Below are 21,854 nucleotides of genomic sequence, written 5' to 3' on the forward strand. Positions count from 1 at the left end.
CTCTCTCAAACATACACACACACAATGGCTAAGATCATAAACTTTATGATATGTTTAACTACAATTAAAAATTGGAAAAAAGAGAATTTGTGATACAGAGGATTTCTCTCACAGTAGCTCTGTGTATGTGTGTGTGTGTGCGTGTGTGTGTGTTGAATTGTCCAAATTCCACAAACTTGGAAGACAGATAACTTTTTAGTTTTCCACAATTGAACATGAGAATGGCTTTTTCCCCTCCTTTTACCACATTTTTGTTGAGTCTTGTCTTTGTTTAATTTTGCAAGAACTAACTTCATAAAGTTTGAGCTAAGTGACTTAACAGGAGTAGAAATATATCTCACATGGTGTTTCAGAAATGGAAAGCATGGCTCTGCGTATGTGGTCTTCTATGACATTTACAAAGCCACTTGCTTCTAGGACAGCAGGTGTTTAACATTTAGAGATGTAAGTTTTCCTCTATTGACCTTCAAGTTTTGCGTAAGTCACAACATGAGCAAAAAGCTTCCAGGGAAATGAGCTTCAGAAAAATCACGACCTATTTCCTAAAAGGCCTAGCAACAAATCATTCAGGATGGAATTCTGGACAGGGGTTCTATTGGACCACATTCATGGCTAAAAAGATAGAGGTAAAATCTCAATAACTAATAATAGCACATGTTATTTGATATAGAGGGAAAGTCAAAGAAAGAAGAAAAATAGGAGCTAATTCAGCAAATGTGGTGTTCACTTCTGCATAATGGAAAGTTTAAAAAGGAAAGGTATTGAGAGAGACTGAAATTTTTAAAAGAGAAAAGAAAAGAAAAAATCTTTTAAGGGAAGGTAGAACGAGGTACTCAGAAATATAGGCTCAGCTCTACCCTCAGGGGTTCTGCTCCTCCCCCTGACCTAGCCCTGGGAAGGATTGCTTTTCCTCTAGCTCTGCTTCTTCATCAATTGATTCTACCCTCAAGTCCCAGTTTGTGACTCCTCTTTTACTTTCCAGAAGATGAAGATTCCCTACCAGGTGACTCTAAGTCTAAAATAGATGTAATGTTATTTTTACTTGATTTTTCACCCATCATCCAAACACTGCAAGCACATTTTAGAAAAATAAGTCTAGAGCTCTATTACTCTTGCAATCTTCTTTATAGGAATTTAGTTAGCTATGAAAAGTGGGAAATGCACTAAATGATTCTAAAGGTGCCCCAGGATTCTACCAGGGTAGAATGGTAAAACAAGAGCATTGTGGATTAATCTGCCTCACACCAGAAACCCAGCGCCTACATTTGTCTTTTCTCTTAAGTCCATTTAGGTTTCAAATGTATTGTCTGTCCAGTGTTCTAAACCTCTGCACCCTCCATCTTCTTTCTTCATCCTACCTCCCACCTCCCAACTTCTCTTCCCCGCCTGTACAGAGGCCTCCTTTCCATGGTAGCAGAATAACTCTCTCCTCTAATGTTGATTTTTTCCAGTTCCTGGAACCTGTCAATATGAATGGAATTAAGATTGGTAATCAGATGACTGAAAGAGAGGAAGATTATCCCAGATGATCTGGATAGTCCCAGTGTAATTACAGGGTCCTCAAAAGTGGAAAGAAGGCAAAAGAGGAATCAGAGTCAGAGAGAGATGTAACTTCAAAGAAGTCAGAGAGACATGAGTAGAGGAGTCCACTCACATTTGTCAGCTTTGAAGAAGCTTCTAGAAGCTAGAGAAAAGGACAGCTTACAGGAGGAACTTCTAGAAGGAATATAACCTTGCTTGCACCTGGATTTTAGCCTTCTATGAATTGCTTCAGTTCTCTGATCTCCAAAAATGAAAGAAGTTTAGACCACTGAATTTGTGGTGTAAGTTACACAAACAATAGAACTAACATTATCACAGTTTCCTTAGGACACCTAACAGCTTTTCCCAAGAGCATAAAAATATATCAGGACACAGACTTTCCTAGATATTCTAATGAAGGTAATGGGGCATTTAATCAGTTAGTAGAAGGTTAGTTGGATGTCAGTGACAGTAATAATGGGACTATAAGCAAGACAGACACTATTTCTCTCTCACATAAAAGGTGGCCAGTCTACAGCTGCCATGGAGATTGCAAACAGTCACTTAGGAGACAAATCCTCATGCTCAGCCTAGAATGTCTATGATGGCCAGCAGCAGGAGGAATGGAAGGGAGGCATGTCTGTTTTTAATTGGCCAATATTTAGTCAGGCAACTATATCTAGCTGCAAGGGAAGCTGCAGCATTTGGTTTCTTTCTTTCCCTTCCTTCTTTCTTCCTTCTTTCCTTCCTTCCTTCCTTCCTTCCTTTTTTCTTTCTTTTTTTCTTAGTTTCTCTCTCTCTCTCTCTCTCTCTCTCTCTCTCTCTCTCTCTCTCTCTCTCTCTCTCTCTCTCTCTCTCTCTCTCTCTTTTTCTTTCTTAAGCAGAGTTTACTCAGGTAAGATTCAGGGTGCTTGTTTGTGATCTCTGTCTGAAAGAAAAGATAATGTCATTATTAATTTTAAGAACGGGGAGTTGAGGGATGTTGGGGAAGCAAACTGTAAAATCCCTGCTCTAGGTTACTATGTGATCTGGGTTAGATTCAAGGCCAGCCTCCCACACATCTCTTATCCTACATGAGGTCTCTATAATAATTTTGTGATCCACATTGTACAATGGTGAATACATTCTAATTTGGCAGAATTATTAGCTTTACAGAACAGTACACAGGAGCTTACAGATCATGGATACTACCAACTTAGAATGAAGGGGAATAGTTAGGCTATCCTCACTGGATACATCCATACACTATCTTGGCCCCATGAGGTTTTACTAAGCTGTATAAGTTTCCTAGGGAAATGAATGATTAGGTCTCTAACCATGCCAATGAAATCATGTTTTATTTCTTGTTGTTTTTACCTGTATTTTGTCCTTCTTTGATCTTCATGTATATGAAATTACAGTTTGAAGATCTTTCTGCCTTCAAAAACCCCTTTATTCTTCCTTCTCACTCTTGTCTCCATACCCTTTAAAAAAAAGTTAAAAGAACAGCTAATTTTCTTCTAAGTTATGCTACAAATGCTTTTGGGTGGCTTATTTTGCAGTTTTCATTATAAAGTAACAATCTTGGTGGATGGATTGTACAGAGAATTATGTGTAATTTCTTCTTTTGTCTTGAAGAATTATATATCAAGAAATAAGCATGAAATGAGATGATTTATAGACTTGCTCTTTGGGTAATTAAAACAAAAAAGTCTTTCTTCATTTTAGTGGGTAGTTAAAACTTACATATTCTTTATTTTGGATTATTATTTCTTCTCCAGGTTTTCTTTTTCTTCTTCCCTTTTTTTTTCTTTTAGACTCCTGCTCCATCCCTAGATAAAATGATTTCCCAAAGCCAGCTAAAGTTATGACTTTCCAGACAATGTCTTTAGAATATGATGTCACTAGTGTTGGCCAAGGCAGTATTTAATGCTTCTCATTTCTTGGTTCATACACTCTAGTTAATTTGAAGCTCTCAGACATTGCCTCAGTATGAGTGTTTGTGACCTGCAGGGCCATAGTTAACACAAATGTCCCTGAAATTGTATATGACACCTTAACATAGAGTAAGACCTACTCCAAATTGGAGGGGGAACACATCACTGAAAATAAAATAGGATACATTAAAGATGCACATGAAGAATAAAATGAGACAATGGGTCAAAAAGAGGTTTAGAAGGGAAATAAAAATTGAGACAACATTTGAAAGTGGGGGAAGTCTGGCAATTAGAACAAAGAAACCCTTGTGATCTACCTAGGTACAGAATTCCACTTGCCATATTTCTTTTTTTTTTTTCAAGTAAGGGGTAGGTTTATTTAGTAGACCTGCTGGGACCAGGCAAGGTTGGCACTCCATGCGGCTGGCAAAAAAAGATGTATGCTGTATTTCCTTGTTGAGAAAAAAGGGTCTTTTATACTTGTTTAGGAAAAATACAAGTAATTAATGTACTTGTCAATTTATACATAGCAGTCCTTCCATCTTGACATGACAGATGAATTCCTAAAGCAATGTAAACAAAGAATTGTGAATTGAATCACATTTCAAATGGAATGAAGAGAAATTACAATAATGCTGGGTTAAGCAATACTGAAAAAACAACCTTTTCATCCAAAGCCTAAGCAGTATAACAGTCTAAGGTGGCCACAGTTAGCTAGAAAGATAGGGCCGGAGCCCATCAGAAGAAAATAGACATTTTAGTATTGATCCCTTGGTTTACCTTTCCCTTCTCATCCTGTGAGTATGACTAACACAGTATCTGACAATAATAGCACCCAATAAACTCCAGCAAGTACAACTGTAATAATGCATACTGTCACGGCTACCATTTTAAACTTATCTTATAAATTAAGGTAATTTGTGTCTTGTTTCCTTAATGTAGCAGAGCATCTTATTCTACCTAATTTGGGGAACATTTGTGCACATTCTATCTCTCTCCCTTCCTCCATTTATTTCCACCTTCCTTCACCTCCCCCAACCCCAAAGATGGTGGGAAAATAAGCGGAAAAGCAAATTAATCTTCTAGTCTACCTGCTAATCAGATATAGTATTGACTGAGATATAAGGGTCGATTAAAAAAAAACTGTTTTAAAATCCTCCAGTCACAAAGAACTAACTTGTACATTTGGCAGCTCATGAGTTCCCTGACAGTATTCTATTTGTTTTCTTTTCTAGAGTGTCTGAAAAACCCCATCGAGCACTCCAATGGCCAGCAACAACACCGCCAGCATAGCACAAGCCAGGAAGCTGGTAGAACAGCTTAAGATGGAAGCCAACATTGATAGGATAAAGGTGAGGACACCGTAACACTCATAGCTCATCTGGTTGAATTGTAAGGAGCATAATCTGTGGTCATCTGTCATCTGATTATTCTTCTACAGAGAAGAACAAGGCCAGAAATGATAGCAGAGAAACTTCATGGTTAGGCAGATGTTCAATTTCTTCTGTGTCTTTGCCATCCCTGCATTTCTCTAGCACAAAATGATAGTATGAATTGATACTGGGTCACCATGTTGAAATAAGAACAAAACAAGATTTTAAAAAAGCAAAACACAGTATTGTGGCTGAATTCTAGTCAAGGCCATAGCAAAACACATAAGATACATCCATCTACAAGCTCACCTCCATGACACCACAAAGATTCTATTCATTTGGATTCTTTCTCTCTCCTCGTTTGAGTTCTAAGGTTAAGTGCCTTTTTTTTTTTCATTATTTCAAGTTAGTGATTTCTTTTCTTTATACCTTATTGTTTTTTTTTCTTCAAGTCATACTAGGTCTCTCTAAGACATCAAACCAAATAGTTTCATCCAAATTAAGTCTGTTTTTCTTTTCTTTTCCTTTCCCATCCCAGATCTAACCTGTCAGCTTTGCCATAAATTAAGGCAAATTTATATTGAAGAATGACTGTTAAGTCCACATTTTTGTTGGTAGATTGTGAGGGTGGAATTGGCCCTACAATGTCACTTATGAATGAATGGCTATCAGTCTTCACAAATTTACTTCACCAGAAGCATTCCATGAACTCAGAAACATATTTCATTTTACTTAGAACAATAATCTAGAGCATTAAACCAGAGTATTTTTCCTACTTGCTCCATACTTTGTGTTCAGCCCCTAGTCAATCCAGTCATCCTTTGGAGTCTGCAGGAGACAAAAAAACTATGGCTCATGAGCCAAATTCAACCACTGCCTATTTTTATAAACTATATTTTGGACATAGTTACACTCACTCACTCATTTACATATTGTCTATAGCTACATTCACAGTACAACAGCAGAGTAAATTGTTGTAATGGAGATTGCACAGCCAACAAAAACCAAAAGAATATTTACTTCTCAGGCCCTTACGGAAAAAGGTTGCCAACCCTGAGTGCATGGCAATAATTCCTAGACTATCTGTGTGGTCACTGCACCCAAGGGATCTAGAAAAGGACCAATTCCCAAACCATACCTGAACCAATCAAATCAGAATATCTGGGCTATAATATCTTCTTAATCTTCAGTTAATTTTGGTATATAGTCTGGATTGAGAACTGCTGTCCTAAAGCAAGAAGTTTAGTCCTCCTATCTGTCATCAGGTATGTCCTACAGAATGAAGGAAGGGCTTATCTTCTTCCAGAAGTACATCAAGCAGATGTACAGGTACTTTTTCCATCGTTTGTAAATTTGGGGAGTACTTGAACTCAGGGCCTAGGTATTGTCCCTGAACGTTTGTGCTCAAGGCTAGTGCTCTACCACTGGAGCCACAGCTCCACTTTGAGCTTCTGAGTGGTTCATTGGAGACAAAAGTCTCATGGACTTTTCCTGCTTAAGCTGGTTTCAAACCATGAGCTTCAATTCTCAAACTCCTGAGTAGCTAATATTATAGGTGTGAGCCACTGCATCCAGCTTCTTTTGTAAAATTTTACTGCTAGTAATAGGCCATAAGATAATTCACTCACGTTCTTCTTTGAATGGCTTTCATTCTTTATTATTTGTGAATAAGATAAAGAAAGGGCCCTTACCACATTCCTTGCTCCTTTGTCAGCTTTTGTTTCTCCACTTTTCTTGTCTCTTCCTTTTTTTGTTTTCTTGCTGAAAAAGTACAAGGTGACAGGTAGACCAACTAACTGCTGAGGGAAAGGAGTTTGTCCAAGGATCTGAAAAACACATTTAGTTCATTCATGGGTGAAGAAGCATTCTAGCTATGGACCTTCTGGAAAATACCATTCTGTCTCTCAGAGTGACCCCACTGAGATAAATGTGCATAAAAAGCTCATATTTGGCATTTTTCTCTGACTTAGCATCTCCAGGCACTGTTCCTGAAGGAGGATATGATGTGTGGATGACTGGCAAAAACTGACAGCAGGAGGAGGACCACTCACATAGACATTTCAAAAATAGCTCAGGCCTTCATCATCCCTCACTCAGATTACTAACTGGAAGGGCTGCCTAACTGATCCCTGTAGTCCTACCTCAACCCATCTCCATCTCTGCTATCAATTACCTGTCACATTGCCACCAAAGAAAACTTTCCAGAGAAAAATGTTATTGCCTTCCTTTTCCCAGTGGTTAAAAAAAATGTACTATGATTCCCCAGCACTCGTATAATAAAATCCACTCTTTAGATTCCCCTGGATCCTGCCACCTCTCCAGCTTCACCCCCTTTCTCTTGCCCACATCTCACACTGAACTGCTTTTACTTCGCTTGATGGCAATTTCAAATACCTCCAACATTCTATTTCTTTGGATTCTCTACCTTTCTGTTTTACTCACCCTAAACTCCTTTGACTCCTTCAAGGTTTAGATCAAGTATTAGGTCCTTTGCAAAATGTCCCCGAATTTTCCTTGTAAAGTTCAATATTTCCTCTTTGCTCTGTTATTCAGTCATTCATTCACTTACCTAATATATATTTTACTGAGATTTATTCTAAATTGCTGGACTTGTTAGGTTCTAGAGATATTGACATTAAAAGACATCATTGCCGTTAAAGATTGGTAATCTAGGCCAGGCACCAGTGGTTGTAATCCTAGCTTCTCAGAAGGCTTAGGACCTGAGGATCAAGGTTGGAAACCATCCTAGGCAGGAATGTCCAGGAGACTCTTATCTCCAATCAGCTACCAAAAATCACAAGTGGCTCAAGTGGTAGAGTGCTTGCCTTGAGCAAAAAAAAAAAAAAGCCAGCCGGGCGCTGGTGGCTCATGCCTGTAATCCTAGCTACTCAGGAGGCTGAGATCTGAGGATCTCAGTTCAAAGCCAGCCCGGGCAGGAAAGACCGTGAGACTCCTATCTCCAATAAACCACCAGAAAACCGGAAGTGGCGCTGTAGCTCAAGTGTTAGAGCGCTCGCCTTGAGCTGAAGAGCTGAGGGACAGCGCCCAGGCCCAGAGTTCAAGCCCCACGACTGACCAAAAAAAAAAAAAAAAAGCCAAGGGATAGTACCCAGGCACTGAGTTCAAGCCACAGGACCAGCACACACACATACACACGAAGATTGGTAGTCTAGTAAAGGGTTACAGAAATCTGAACAAGGCTTATTGCAATACAAATAACACATCCAGGAAGCATAATTACCAAATGGCAGCAGAAAGAAGCAACACCACATCCTAATTACCCTTCGAAGACACAAATAAATCATTACTGAATGACAGGCCGAGCCATTAGTCTAATAACCTGAGCGTGCGTGTTTGCCTTCCTGGACACTCTTCACATTCACATCTCCACATCCTCCTTGACGTCATTAGCCTGCACATCATTGGAAACACAGCAGCCTGTATTTCAGTATTTGTCCTGTACCTCAGAGCTTCTGTGAGCACCTCAAGCATGCTGTGGTGAAGTGACAGATTATTTTTAGTACTGCTGTTGGGTAAAACTGGGATGGTGGCGTCCCAGTTGCCAGCTAGCTGGTAGAAGGCTTGGCTGTCTTTCTTGAGGAGTCCCTGCAAGGCCTCCAAAGAGAAGTCCAGCTTCTCTACCCACTTCCTAGGCCATGGCCTTGTCAGCAGGTGGGGGTGTCTCTCTGGAGATGGCAGATTTGTGATTTCCCAGTGAGAGCGGAGCACTCTTCACTGAGGCGACAGAGTAAGCTGTTTAATAAGAAGAGCTTGGGTATAGCTGGCATTGGAAATTGCTGAGGGTCCCTGAGGCAGGGGGTGGCCTTTTCCCTCAGGTGGCCTCCAGAATCATGCAGGCTGTTGTGCTAGATCTGAAAAACCGTTTTGTTTTGCAGCTTCTTTGTTTTCTATCCCTTTGCATCACAGATCCTGAGAGATTGGGGCTAATGAAGCCATTATCTGATCATAAACCTCAGGCATATCTAAATGATACTCCAAGACTTTTTAGATTTGAAAATGCAGGAAAGAAAAAGGGAAATGGAAGTGTGAAAGGGGACGAAGAGAGTGGCAGAGAGATTTGTGAACTGTGATTTATGAAACAGCAAATGATAAAGCACACAACTACCGACGAGGCTGTGAGATGAACGAGAGCTTGTACCACGACACTAGAGGAGGGAATTGTTCAAAAGGACAGAACGACTCCACTGATGTATGCATATATATAAGAGAATATATATATATATATATATATATATATATACACATACATAGAGAGAGAGAGAGAACACTTGAAGTAACTAACAACAGAAGCTTAAAGAAGCTAGCTTAAGTAGAAAGAAGACATTGATTATAGAAGATAAAGGCTGTCTGAGAATTCAGGAGCCAGAATTTGGCTAGGGGGGGCCATGGAAGGAGAGCTGGAAGCCCACTCAGATCCAGGGTAAAGGGGTTCTGTCATATGCCTCTGTTTCTCTGTTTATCTGCCACTGCCTTTTCCTGAGAAGAATTTTTTTTCAGGTCCATATGACAAACACAAGACAATCCCCAGGGTACCACTCACAATTCCAGCCGCATGAAAATCCAGCCCATTCCTTTCTGTCTCAAGTCTGTGGCTGTAGAATGGCATCCCTGTCCAGCAACAGTGAGACAACTCCAGCTTCACTCACCTTACCTCAGAATTGAAACACATTAGCCAAGAGCTGGTGGGTCACACCTGTAATCCTAGCTACTCAAGAGACTGAAATCTGAGGATCACCACTCAAAGCCAGCAAGCAGGAAAGTCCAAGAGACTTTAATCTCAATTAACTACCAAGAAAGCCAGAAGTGGAGCTGCACCTCAAGTAGTAGAGCATTAGCTTTGATCCAAAAAGCTCAGTGACAGCTTCTAGTCCCCAGGACCAGCACAAAAGAAAGAAAAATAATGTAGCTGTAAGAGCTAAAGAGTGTCAAGGCTGGGCTGGGAAGGCGGCTCAGTGGTAGAGCGCTTGCCTTGCATGCATGAGGCCCTGGGTTCCATTCCTCGGCACCACATAAGCAGAAAAAAAAAAAAGCCGGAAGTGGCGCTGTGGCTCAAGTGGTAGAGCACTAGCCTTGAGGTGGAGAGCTAAGGGTCAGCACCCAGGCCCAGAGTTCAGGCCCATGATTGGAACAAAAAAAAAGGAGTGTCAAGGCCTAGACCCTCATTGAAGTGACTGCTTCTTAACAATTGTGTTTTCTGGGGCCCTGGGGCCTCATGCCTGTAATCCTAGCTACTCAGGAGGTTGAGATCTGAGGTTTGCAGTTCAAAGCCTGAGCCCAGGCAGACAAATCCAAGAGACTTATCTCCAATTAACCAGCAAAAATCCAGAAGTAGAGGGATGGCCCAAGGGTAAACATCAATCTCTAGCAAAAAAAGCCAGAAGAGATTAATCAGAAGGCTCTGAATTCAAGCCCTAGAATTAGCACACATGCATATACACGCGCGCACACACACACACACACTGAAAATCAAGAAAAAACAGTGTTTTATATATTAACCTCATAAAAATTTCAAATTTCTTTATTCTTCCAATAGATCATTTCAGCTGGTTCTTCTTACTGTTCTAGTAATGTGCTATGCAAAGTCCCACTTCTGGGTCCCCTAATGGGAATACATTTGTTTTTCTTTTTTGCCTGCCCACATCTTATTCCTTTCTTAGGGGTCAGCTCAAATATCCTCTTGTTCATGAATCTCTTTCTCTATTCTGACCAAATGTACTAATTATTTTCATCTTCATCTAAGAAACTGCATGGCAGCTGTTGTTGGGGTAAACTGCATAGTCCTTGTAGTCAAAGGCCATATACTGGGATGGCACACTCAACTTCATGGAGGTGGAAGCCCTTGCACCTGGGATACTTTCAGCCTTCAACCTATACAGCTCTTCGTCTGACTTTTCATTTATATTCTTTTAGAAGTTGGCAGTAGGAAGTTATCTCTTTTCCTGGGTTCTGTGAACTGCTGTAGCAACCTAGGCACTGGAGGCCCAAGCCTAGCTACTCCTAGCAAAATAGTAGCTAATCCGAGCTACTCAGGAGGCTGAGCTCTGAGGATCATGATTCAAAGCCAACCCCAGGGCAAGAAAGGCTGTGAGAGTTTTATCTACAATTAACTACCAGAAAACTGGAAATGGAGCTGTGGCTCAAAGTAGTAGAGTGCTAGACTTGAGCAACAAAGGTCAGGGATAGTATTCAGGCCCTGAGTTCAAGCCCCACAACTGACCCAAAAAAAAGAATCATATATATTCTTTATATATATATATATATATATATATATATATATATATATATATATATATATATATATACTTTATATATACGATATATATACTTTATATATACGATATATATATTATGTGTATACTATATATAGTATATATAATTGGTATAGAAATGTTTTATTTATTTATATATATATATATATATATATATATATATCTAAACCAGTTATATGTAACTGGTATGGAATGAAGACAGTTGTATGAAACTGAGCTTTTTCTTTTCTATTTTTGTTGGGGCTTGAACTCTGGACCTGGGCACTGTCCCTGGCTCCTTTTGCTCAAGGATAGTGCTCTACCCCTTCAACCACAGCGCCACTTCCAGTTTTTTCTATGATTAATTGGAGATAAGAGTCTCACAGACTTTCCTTTCCTAGGCTGGCTTGGAACCGCAGTCCTCAGATCTCATCCTCCTGAGTTGCTAGGATTACAGGTGTGAGCTATCAGCACCCGGCAAGATTGAGCTTTTAACCAGTGGGATCTGACATTATCTCCAGGAAGACAATGTAGGAAGATAGGATAGGGGGCCCAGGGAATGCCAGAGGATAACCTGTCATGGGAAAACCCACAGATCTGATATCCGAAGAGGTGCAATGAGAGCAGTTTTGAGTATAGAGCAGGAGAAAGCAGTATGCCTTCCCTGATATATATTCCCCATTTCAGTCCTCCATCAGGGTAATCATAATTCTTGTAAGCAAAAAATTAAAATTATGTCAACCCTGGATGACTCTATTAATACAGGCAGCTCTACCAAAGGGCTAAGTTTATGACTGATGCCCTTAATGTATGGGGACTTCCCATGTGCATAGACAGAGACAACCTACCAGTGTTTATCTCTTTGCATGATGGCTTGTACACATTTTGTGACATCAATTTTAAGATGTGCCTCAATTTCAAGGTGTAATGAAGTGTAGTGAAGATGGGGCTCTATCCTTACATTCCACTTAAGGTGAGGGAAGTCTTGTTTCAGTCCTTTCTGACAGCTGCTTCTTCTCAGAGGCTCTTGAAATATCTAGCTACAGTAGATTCCTTTTTCTTTCCAGACACTAGTGCTAGCTTTTACTAGGGATGCCTGTAACCCTCTCCTTCCTCTCTGCTTCTAGTTGAATGAGACTGCTGAGTGAATGGGTTTCAGCTATTGTTGATCTGAGACACAGCTAATCAACGTGGCTGTCAAAAGTGAATTGTTTAGCTAGCCACTGCTGACTCACACCTATAATCTTAGCTGCTCAGGAGGCTGAGACTTGGAGAACCATAGTTCAAAGAGAGCCCAGGCAGAAAAGTTCGTGAGACTCCATCTCCAATTAACCAGAAAATTATCAGACTAGAGACATATATCAAGTGGTAGAACACTTACTATATAAGCAAGAAAGCCAAGTGAGAGTTCAGGCTCTGAGGTCTAGACCCAATACCAACACACACATGCATACACGCATGCACCTGCACACATGCACAAATTTGTACATATATACATACTCATGAATTCCTTCCTTTGTACACCAGGTTCTATCTTCCTAACCAGCCAAGGAAACTGTTCAAGCAGTTACTACCCTCCTATACCCACTCCCTCCCATTCTGTTTCATTTAGTTTTTGCTTCTTTACATCATCGTTTCTGCCAACATACAATTTATTTCTCCCATTCTAAAATTTACATTTTCCTTGACTGTCCATGTCCTCATCTAGCAACTATATCATTTATTTCTTCCCCTATGCAGTATAACTTTGAAAATACTGTGTGCACTTATTGCATCTAGTTTGTCTTTTCTCTTTCCTTTATAAAGAGATTTTTTTTCTGGCCCTGGGGCTTGAACTCAGAGCCTGGATGCTGTCCCTGAGCCTCTTTGTGCTCAAGGCTAGTACTCTACCACTTGAGCCACAGCTTATGTGGTGCTGAGGAATCAAACCCAGGGCCTCATGCATGCAAGGAAAGCACTCTACCACTGAGCCGCCTTCCCAGCCCTGGCTTTTTTTTAACCAGAGATAAGAGTCTCAGACTTTTCTGCCCCAGCTGGTTTTCAACTGCAATCCTCAGATCCCAGGCTCCCACTGGCACCCAGCTTATAAAAAGATTTTTATTCTGGAAACTGTCTAATTTCAGAAAAGTTGAAAGCACTGTGCAAAGAATTTTGTTATCTATGATTTCTCTGTGTGTGTGTGTGTGTGTGTGTGTGTGTGTGTATCTGTGTGTGTGTGTGTGTGTGTGTGTGTGTGTGTGTGTTGGACTAAGGGTCTTCCACTATGGTTTGGCTTTTTCCACTCAAAGCTGGCACCTGATCACTTGAGTCACAGCTCTACTTCCAGCTAGAGTTAATTAGAGTTAATTGGAGTTAATAAGAGTTAATTAGAGATCAGAGTCTAATGACTTTTCTGTCCTGACTGCTTTGAATTATAATCCTCAGATCTCAGCCTCCTGAGTAGGTAGGATTACATGTGTAAGACACCAGTGCCTACCTTTTTTTCTCTAAATTTTGAGGTTCAGTTGTCCAAAATTATTCCATTACTTCCAAATACTTTCATGTATATTTTTTATTGTGAAAATACTGTAGAGGTGTTACAGTTACATGAGCAAGGTAATAAGTACATTTCTTATCAAGCATTGTTGCCTCCTCCTTTGTTTTTCCCCTGCCATCCCTTCCCCCCACCTCTCCCCTCACCTCTCCCCCCTTTCCCCTCCCCCGCCCTTCCCCTCCCCTCCCCTTGCCTAAATTGTAAAGTTTGTTTTTTCAGCATAGTATCTTTTACATTTCCTTTTTACAATGGGTCAACCTGTATCCCTATTTAAACATTTCATGTATATTTTCAACAGCCAAGAATATTCTTCTACATTATTATGATGCAATTATCAATCAGGAACTTAAGATTAATACATTACTAATTTCAAATGCTAAGATTCTGCTTAAGTGCTACAAATCACCACAATAAGCTCCTGGTTAGCCAAAAGACCCAGTTCATGACTACTGTGTTACACTTAGATGTCCTGCGTGACAATTCCCTCGGCTTCCTTGATTTTCATGACCTCGACACTTTTGAAAATTATAGGCCATTTATTTTAGACTTCCATTTAGTTTGGGTTTGACTTATATGTCTCCATGACTAAATTCTAGTAACCAAACTTTGATGTATACTTTGGGAAGATAACCATTTGCAATTAATTTTTCCAAATGTGAGCTATGAACAACTCTAAACAAGTTATTAAATTTTGCTCCATTTAGTGTTTCAATGTCATTAAAGAGGATTTAGAAAATTCATTCCACATGATTGTATGTGAGCATTGCAAATGACTAGGAATAGATGGTGCTGAATCTCCTCTCAACCAGTGAGTTTTCAGTATTACTGGGGTTTGATGTAAAACAGTATTACTGTTTTACAGTCTCTGCTGCTTAACAGCTATACTCCTGATTGGTATAATAATGACTATTGTTCAACTAAGGAAAAGGCATGAGGAAACAAATGGTTACAATTCAGCCCAAAGGTCTGACCTTTGCTTTCATTTGAGGAGCTAAGACAAGAACAGGCTGTTTGCTTTCCTTTGGTCACAGTAATGTTTAGTAAAGATGCATGAAGAATTTTAGTTTAGACTTTTGGAACTCACCACACATTGGTGTAGTTTGTATATGGATGACAGTGGCTTACTGGAAAAATATCAGGGTCCAAGTTCCATTTCTGCCTTACATTTTGCTATATAACACTGAACAACTCAAATAATCTACTGAGCCTCAATTTTTTCATCTATAAAAAGCTGATAATAATTCTTACTCCAGGATTATGGTGAAGATCAAAAGAAAAAATTCAACTCAATGTCTAGGACAAAATAGGAGCACAATATAAATATTTTATGAGCACTGCAATATCCATTAAAGAACAAGACTGATGTTTTGTATGAATATAGTATACTATGTGAAATAGTATCTCCTAAAATTCATGCCCACCTGGACTTTTATAATATGACCTTATTTGGAAAAAGGGTGTTTCTAGATGTGACCAAGGTTACATTATGTGGACCCTAGTATAATGACAGCTGAAACAGGGAAATTGGCCACGGAGAAAAGAAGGCCATGTGAAGACAGAGGCAGAGAAAAGAGAGATACATTATTAAGCCAAGAAACAGGAAGACTGCCAGCCTCCACTAGAACAGGGGAGAAGCATAGAACCCATTCTTTCTCCAAGTCTCTGGTGGGGACCAACATTGATTTCATGCATGGTAGGCAAGCCCTCTACCACTAAGCCACATTCCCAGGCTCCCCCACCTTGATTTCAAACTACAAATGTATACCATTGTGCAGTATTGTTTAAAGCCATTCAATTTGTAGCAACCTTTCAGAACAAAAGAATAATCATACCAATATTTATACTTATTCAAATTGGTCAAGGAAGACTAGTTTGTGTGTGTGTGTGTGTGTGTGTGTGTGTGTGTGTGTGTGTTTGTTTTTGTTTTTGTGGTAGTAAAGAAAGCACCTACTCCAATTCTTTGGAGCTTACAATAATAAAAATGTACTTCTCACTCCTGCCACATATCAAAAGAGAAAAATATAACTTAATGTCTGGAATGAAATAGGTTTATTATTATAGGCCTATGATGAGATCTTACACAATCAGCTGCCAATGTCCCCATGTCATAGTGACCAGGACCCATGACATATAGAATGGCTTCTATCAGGAGCTTCTGTCTGGTCTGTGCCAAAAGGAAGAGAAAAGCCAAAAATTCAAGGATTTACGGGACAAGAAGATGAAACCAAGCTTCATGTCCAACCACTTAATGGTAAATTTGAAAGCCCTTTAAGCGTCAGCATTGTTATCCTTAAGCCCTGGAATGAGGAACAGATGAGTGTGTGACCACAGTTCCATGTGTGAAAGCCTCTGAGTCCATGGAGGGCATTCATAGTAGTTACTTCAGTTAGACCCAGTAGCAGAGGAGAAAGTGCATAGCAGCTGATGCACTGACTCCTCTATTCAATTCTGCTCATGTACATGGGTAAGAGCATGTCATGGGTAGCATGGCCTTGGCTGATGACGTGGTGTGGTATGTGTACCTCACAGGTAGGGAGGAATAGGAAATATATTGAGGGATAATATAAAGCCACTCCACTCTTTTTCTTTCTTTCTTCTTTTTTTTTTTTTTTTTTTTTTTTTTTTTTTTTTTTTTGGTCAGTTGTGGGGCCTGAACTCTGGGCCTGGGCCTTGTCCCTCAGCTCTTCAGCTCAAGTCTAATGCTCTACCACTTGAGCCACAGCATCACTTCCAGTTTTCTGGTGGTTTATTGGCAATGAGTCTCACTGACTTTTCTGTTGCTTTGAACCACAATCCTCAGATCTCAGTCTCCAGAGTAGCTAGGATTACAGGAGTGAGCCACTGGCTCCCAGCTATCTACTCCACTCTTACAGAGGATTGTGCTTGCAGCAGTGGCTCTGAGAACCTTCCATAGTCATATGGTGGTATTAAGCTCATGTGAAAAGCCTTGGAGTGATCTTCACAGCAAGTATACTGGGCAAAGAATTGGCTCGTGGCTTTATGTTTTTCATTCCAAATGGCATCCTTCTGGTGGATCATCTATCACATCTCAGAAATGAGTTGATTTTTCACAATGAAATTCACCCTCTCAAGTAGTGAAACATTGTCACTGATGAGTCAAACTGCTGGATACTCCTAACAAGGAGGGGAAGAAATGTTCTGGGAAGTTGTCGGTATCACTAAACTCAGTGACAATCTCCCAGTAACACATCCCTGAAAGGTGCATTGGAATCATATAGACTATACATTTTGGTACTACATAAAGTTTTGTTTGTGTGTATCTGAGTGTACACACACACACACACACACACACACACACACACACACACACACGCATTAGCTGCACCTTCGTATCTGTTTTGATTAAAGAGAGAATCCAGCCTGGCTTTGAACATCCCTAACAAGATTCCTGAAGCAAGAGGGATAGATGGCTGAGTACCTGATGATAACATGGCTAGTTCATGCGGAAATCTTGCCAGAAGCCAAGCCCTAAATGATTTGCATGGATTATCTCACTTATTTAATCCTTGTAACCCAGTGAGTTACTAGGCACAGAACTCAAGAGATACATACAAGATGAGGGTTAGAGCCCGGAACCAGTGGCTCACATGCCTATATAATCCTAGCTATTCAGAAGTTCCAAAGCTAGACCAGACCAGGAAAGTCCATGAGATTCTTATCTCCAATTAACCACCAAAAAGCTGGAAGTGAAGCTATGACTCCTACGGTAACATGCTAGCCTTGAGCACAAAAGCTCAAGGACAGTGCCTGACTACTGATCCATTTCCATGGTCTCTGTCTTCCCCTCCAGGTTTCCAAAGCAGCTGCAGACTTGATGGCCTACTGTGAGGCGCATGCCAAGGAAGACCCCCTGCTGACCCCCGTCCCAGCCTCCGAAAACCCATTTCGAGAGAAGAAGTTCTTCTGTGCCATCCTTTAAGTTTCCAGGCGGAGGCTGAAGAGCCTCGGGGTTCCCGGGACATTGGCGTAATGTTTCTATCAAAGTGGGCACCTTTCTCGTCCACGGCATTTAAAGAGAGAGAAGAACCATCCTGGAAACTCCAGGCTGTGCATGTTTAAAGAACTGGTCCCCTTAGGCAAATGAAAGCCGATCCACTTCCCGACTTAAAAGATCTGATTCTGCAGACCTGCCTGGAGGAGGGGAATGTATAAAAAATAAAATTGGTGTCACTTCTTTTCTGCTATCACCCTCCCCACCTTACTTTTTCTGCTTCATATTTAAAAATAAAAATAAACATTGAAAAAGACAGCTGTACTGAGCTAAGATATGTATGACCTTCTCAAAATGATTCTTGTCTTTAGAATGCCTTCTGATAAGCTGAATTGTCCAGTGTAGCCATGGTTCAGCGTAATGACATCAGTGTTTAGTCTTTGTGTTTTTCTTTGTCCTTTCCTCTACCCCTCTCCCTTCTTCTATCCCTACCCATTAAAGTAGTACAAAGAGAAGGCTAGACTAGTCTGTAAGATGGAACTCCAAGTTTAAATGAACACTCAAAATGTTTAGGAAGATGTTTCTTGTGGTGTATTATCTTGATAAGAACAACAACAAAATTGCCAGTTGTCTGTGTTCTCCTATCACTATTCCTAATATTTGTACATGGTAGCTTTGATTCTGCAAGTAAAAGTAAATCATGTGTTGTGACTGGTGCTTTCCTATCTTTGTGACCGTTTCTTGAGTAATACTGCATGACAATGTCCCTATGTTACATCCATTCAGAAGATTTGTTGTTTTAACTAGAAAGCTAGGAAGAGAAAAAGAAAATATACTGGGGGCAGGGGAATCCTTCAGTATTTTGAAAACTGAGATCACTTCAGAGCCTTAGCCATGCCTAAAATACCTCTCAGTTCCCAGTGGTATAAGTACCTCTTTAGTAAATTTCCCAGAATTCAAGGCAATTTGTTTTATCCAGTGTCCATGGCAGCACAAGTACCCCCATAGAAAGGACAGAGCATAGCCATGAATTTGAGAAATGTTTTTGCGAAATGTATACAATTTTTGAGAAATGTATACAAGCATGTCTCTCTTTCCCTGAATCATGGACATTCTAGACAGAAAGAAGGCTTTCCAGCCTTTGACTAGAAATCTGTGGTCCTCCTTTTTCCAGCATGATCAGAAATAGACCCATAGACTACCCCCCTCTAGGCTCCACCCATCCTTCCAGTGACAGGTGCACTCCCCTGTCCCCACCCCCTCCTGCCAGCTGGCTCCACCATGAACAAGTCTGTTTTTCCCTTGAGATGTTCTTCTTCAAAACCATTGGGGGGGGGGGGGGCTTGTTTGTTTGTTTTTTTGTTTTTTGCTCTCTACCTTATCAGAGTCTCTCTGTCATTATTTACATCTCTCTTGCAGCTAGTGCTCTCTCTCAAGATAAGGCATTGAGACCCATTCTTCCCTTCCACTAGAAGCTTCACCAGTAATAGCAGGCCCTGAAACCTTTTTCACTCTTTTTCTCTGTCATTTCCGGTCAAAGAAAAACTCTCCTACAGATTGTTTGCTATCAAATCCTCAAAGACCATTAACTCCAAATTGATTTTCCTCTTCCCCTCTTCCTTCATCATTACTCTTCCTCCTGTTTTGTTTTTCTGTTTAATGTACCAAAAAGAGAGAGAGAGAAGATTTTTTAAAAAAAGAAAAAGAAAAAAAGGACTGATTTTGAAACAGACTTGGTAATATTTTCCTTAGCTCCTCTGTGGGCATGCTGGTGAAGGAATATGTCCAATTCAAGCTCATGCTTGAAGATACTGAAATATTTGTGAGATGTGTAAGTACGCTTTTGTAACCAGAACTTCTACTCTGACCAAACAAAGCTTGGGGTTTTGATACAGTCTTAGAGATGCTGGAGAAGATTTTTTATTTTGATGGAGATACAATATTGTACCATTGGCTTAGGAACACTGTGAGGTCAACTAAAACACTATCCAAGTGTTGAAAATGAGCTGAAACATGACTATATGATCCCAGAAAAACAACAGACTTAGAGTACCCCTGGCTGGTGATGACATGGTTTGAAGGTCCACATAGTTTCCACAGTATGCTTTATTTCTTTCTTTCAGACAGACTGTTTGCATTTCTGTGTGAATTTATATCTTTGGAATAATAGATATGGAATAGATTAGGAAGAAGCTGGGGACCATACCTGTAACCCTACCTACTCAGGATACTGAGATCTGAGGAGCCAGGCCAAAAGCCAGCCTGAACAAGGAAGTCTGTGAGATTCTTATTTCTTTAACCACAAAAAAAGCTAGAAGTACACCTGTGGCTCAAGTGATAGTATGCCAGTTTTGAGCAAAAAAGCTAAGAAACAGTGCCCCAGGCTCTGAGTTCAAGCTTCAGTACTGGCACACACACACACACAAAAAAACAAAAACAAAAAAAAAAACATTTTTTTAAGAAGCACCTAAACACAGGTCTATCAACTAAAACTTCAGTTCAAATTGCATATGTTCATGCTATGAAAGGAGAAATAAGACCGAAATAGCCCATCAGAAATTAAGAAAAATGGTTTGGCTTTTGCATAATTTCATGTCTTATAGTATGGAGTTATAATCCTTATAATCCTTATATGAGTTTTGGCTTATTGATATTTGTGTTTATTAAAGGAGAAATGGGGTCTTTTGATTACTTTAGCCATCTCCTTTAGAAATTCACCATTTTCACCAGCATAATTTTATTTTAAGAGTAACTAGTAGAAGAATTCAGCTTAATTATTGAAGGCCCTAATTTCTATATTCTTGTATAATATATTGGATAATAAGAACATATGCCATGAAATTAGGAAATAAATAAAAATAAGTTTCATATTTAGAACTGGAACTCTTAAAAAGAAAAAAATTGCATCATTCTCAATATGAACTCCAGTTGAAAATTTGTTATTATTTTTATTTGAAGGCTAGTACTATTTGATTTTTTAAACAGAGGATTTAAAGGAAAAGTCAAATGAAAATCATTTCTCTACATACTCATATTCATGTAAGAAATTTTAAGAAAATCAAGCATGCTGTCTGAAAGGGTTTTTTTTATATATTTTTCTTCCTTAGTATTTGCTTCTAGCTACTCCTGGCAATGATGACTTGTTACATGTATGTCAATATTTCACAGCCCAAGGATTGTTCACATTTTCCTACATAAGATCTATGAAATATGTCTTTTAAATAGAAGGAAATATAGAAATGTTAAAGCAGGTAAACCTGAATGTGATGTGCACATTTTCATCCCACATGAGCAATGTATTTGTTTTAATAAATGGAATTTTCAGATTCATTTCATGTGGAGTCAAGTTTTTTTTGAAGGCCTGTGACCCACCCATTCCATAGCAGCTCATTTGCCTTATGACAGCATAGGTGCATGGGGAAATAGCCGCACGTTGATTTTCTTTTGCCTGTTGATGCCAAGAAGTCCTAAGGAAAGAAATAACTCACCTGAGACTATAAGCCATTCTCAGGAATAGCTTTTGGGAAAGAAGAAATATGGCAGTTAGACCATACAGACAGATAAGCTCTATAGGTATTTCAACTTGCTGTGAATATGCCACAGTGATTTATTTCCTTTTTAAAAAAAAGCTTTTTCTTTGAATACAGAAAGAGCTATCCTCCATAAACTGTGATTTAAAAGGAGTGATAGAGAACAAAGGTCCTTAGAATTCTAGCCTCGGCAGCTCTTGAAGATCTTCCTAGTCAAGAAAGCTTTCTAAATGTCTCTCAAATTGTGACAGTATGTAGTGTATCTTGCTAGTAAAGAAATAACTGGCTCTTTCCCAGGACTTGTGCCAGCAAAAACAGCATCCCTATACCAGGGATGACGGAGTCACTTGGTGAAGTGTGTGAACATCACTGTTTCTAGTGATTCTGTTTGAGAATCACCTGGAATCTCTCTTGAAAAAGAAATACTGTGGCCTTCTACAAGTCCAGATTCTCTGGCAGTAACTTAGGACCATGCTTTCTACCACATGCTATAGGCTGAGGACCACTCATTTCCATGCTCAAAACAGAATGCCTAAGGAAAGGCACAAAAGGAATAGTCACTGGAAGTGGCTTGGCTGCCCGCGAGTGACCATGTAACCAATGGGTGACAATCCAGCCAGTCCCGGCCGGAGACCTTATGAGATGGATGAGGATGGGTTTTAGCTCTGTTCTTGTTTCCTTATGATCCTGTGGGAGGACTCTCTCCAGCTCCTGTTCTTTAATAAGCCGGTCACATTTTAGACAGCTCTCACAATGACAG

At 39.8% G+C, this 21,854-nt stretch overlaps 1 protein-coding gene across 2 annotated transcripts in view; it reads left to right on the forward strand.

Annotated features, from left to right (window-relative positions):
- Positions 1-20,894, forward strand: part of Gng2 (G protein subunit gamma 2) — a 116,540-nt gene extending 95,646 nt beyond the window's left edge. For both annotated transcript variants that reach the window (XM_070028207.1, XM_070028198.1), the window contains 2 exons: positions 4,673-4,789; positions 17,424-20,894. In XM_070028207.1, coding sequence (XP_069884308.1) covers positions 4,703-4,789; positions 17,424-17,552 — 216 coding nt within the window. In that variant the 5' untranslated portion in view covers positions 4,673-4,702 and the 3' untranslated portion in view covers positions 17,553-20,894. The remainder of the gene's footprint in view (positions 1-4,672; positions 4,790-17,423) is intronic.
- The last annotated feature ends 960 nt before the right edge of the window (positions 20,895-21,854 follow it).

The sequence above is a fragment of the Dipodomys merriami genome, unplaced genomic scaffold, assembly GCF_024711535.1.
Source record: "Dipodomys merriami isolate MVZ:Mamm:240054 unplaced genomic scaffold, mDipMer1.0.p SCAF_1, whole genome shotgun sequence".
Taxonomy (NCBI): Eukaryota; Metazoa; Chordata; class Mammalia; order Rodentia; family Heteromyidae; genus Dipodomys; species Dipodomys merriami.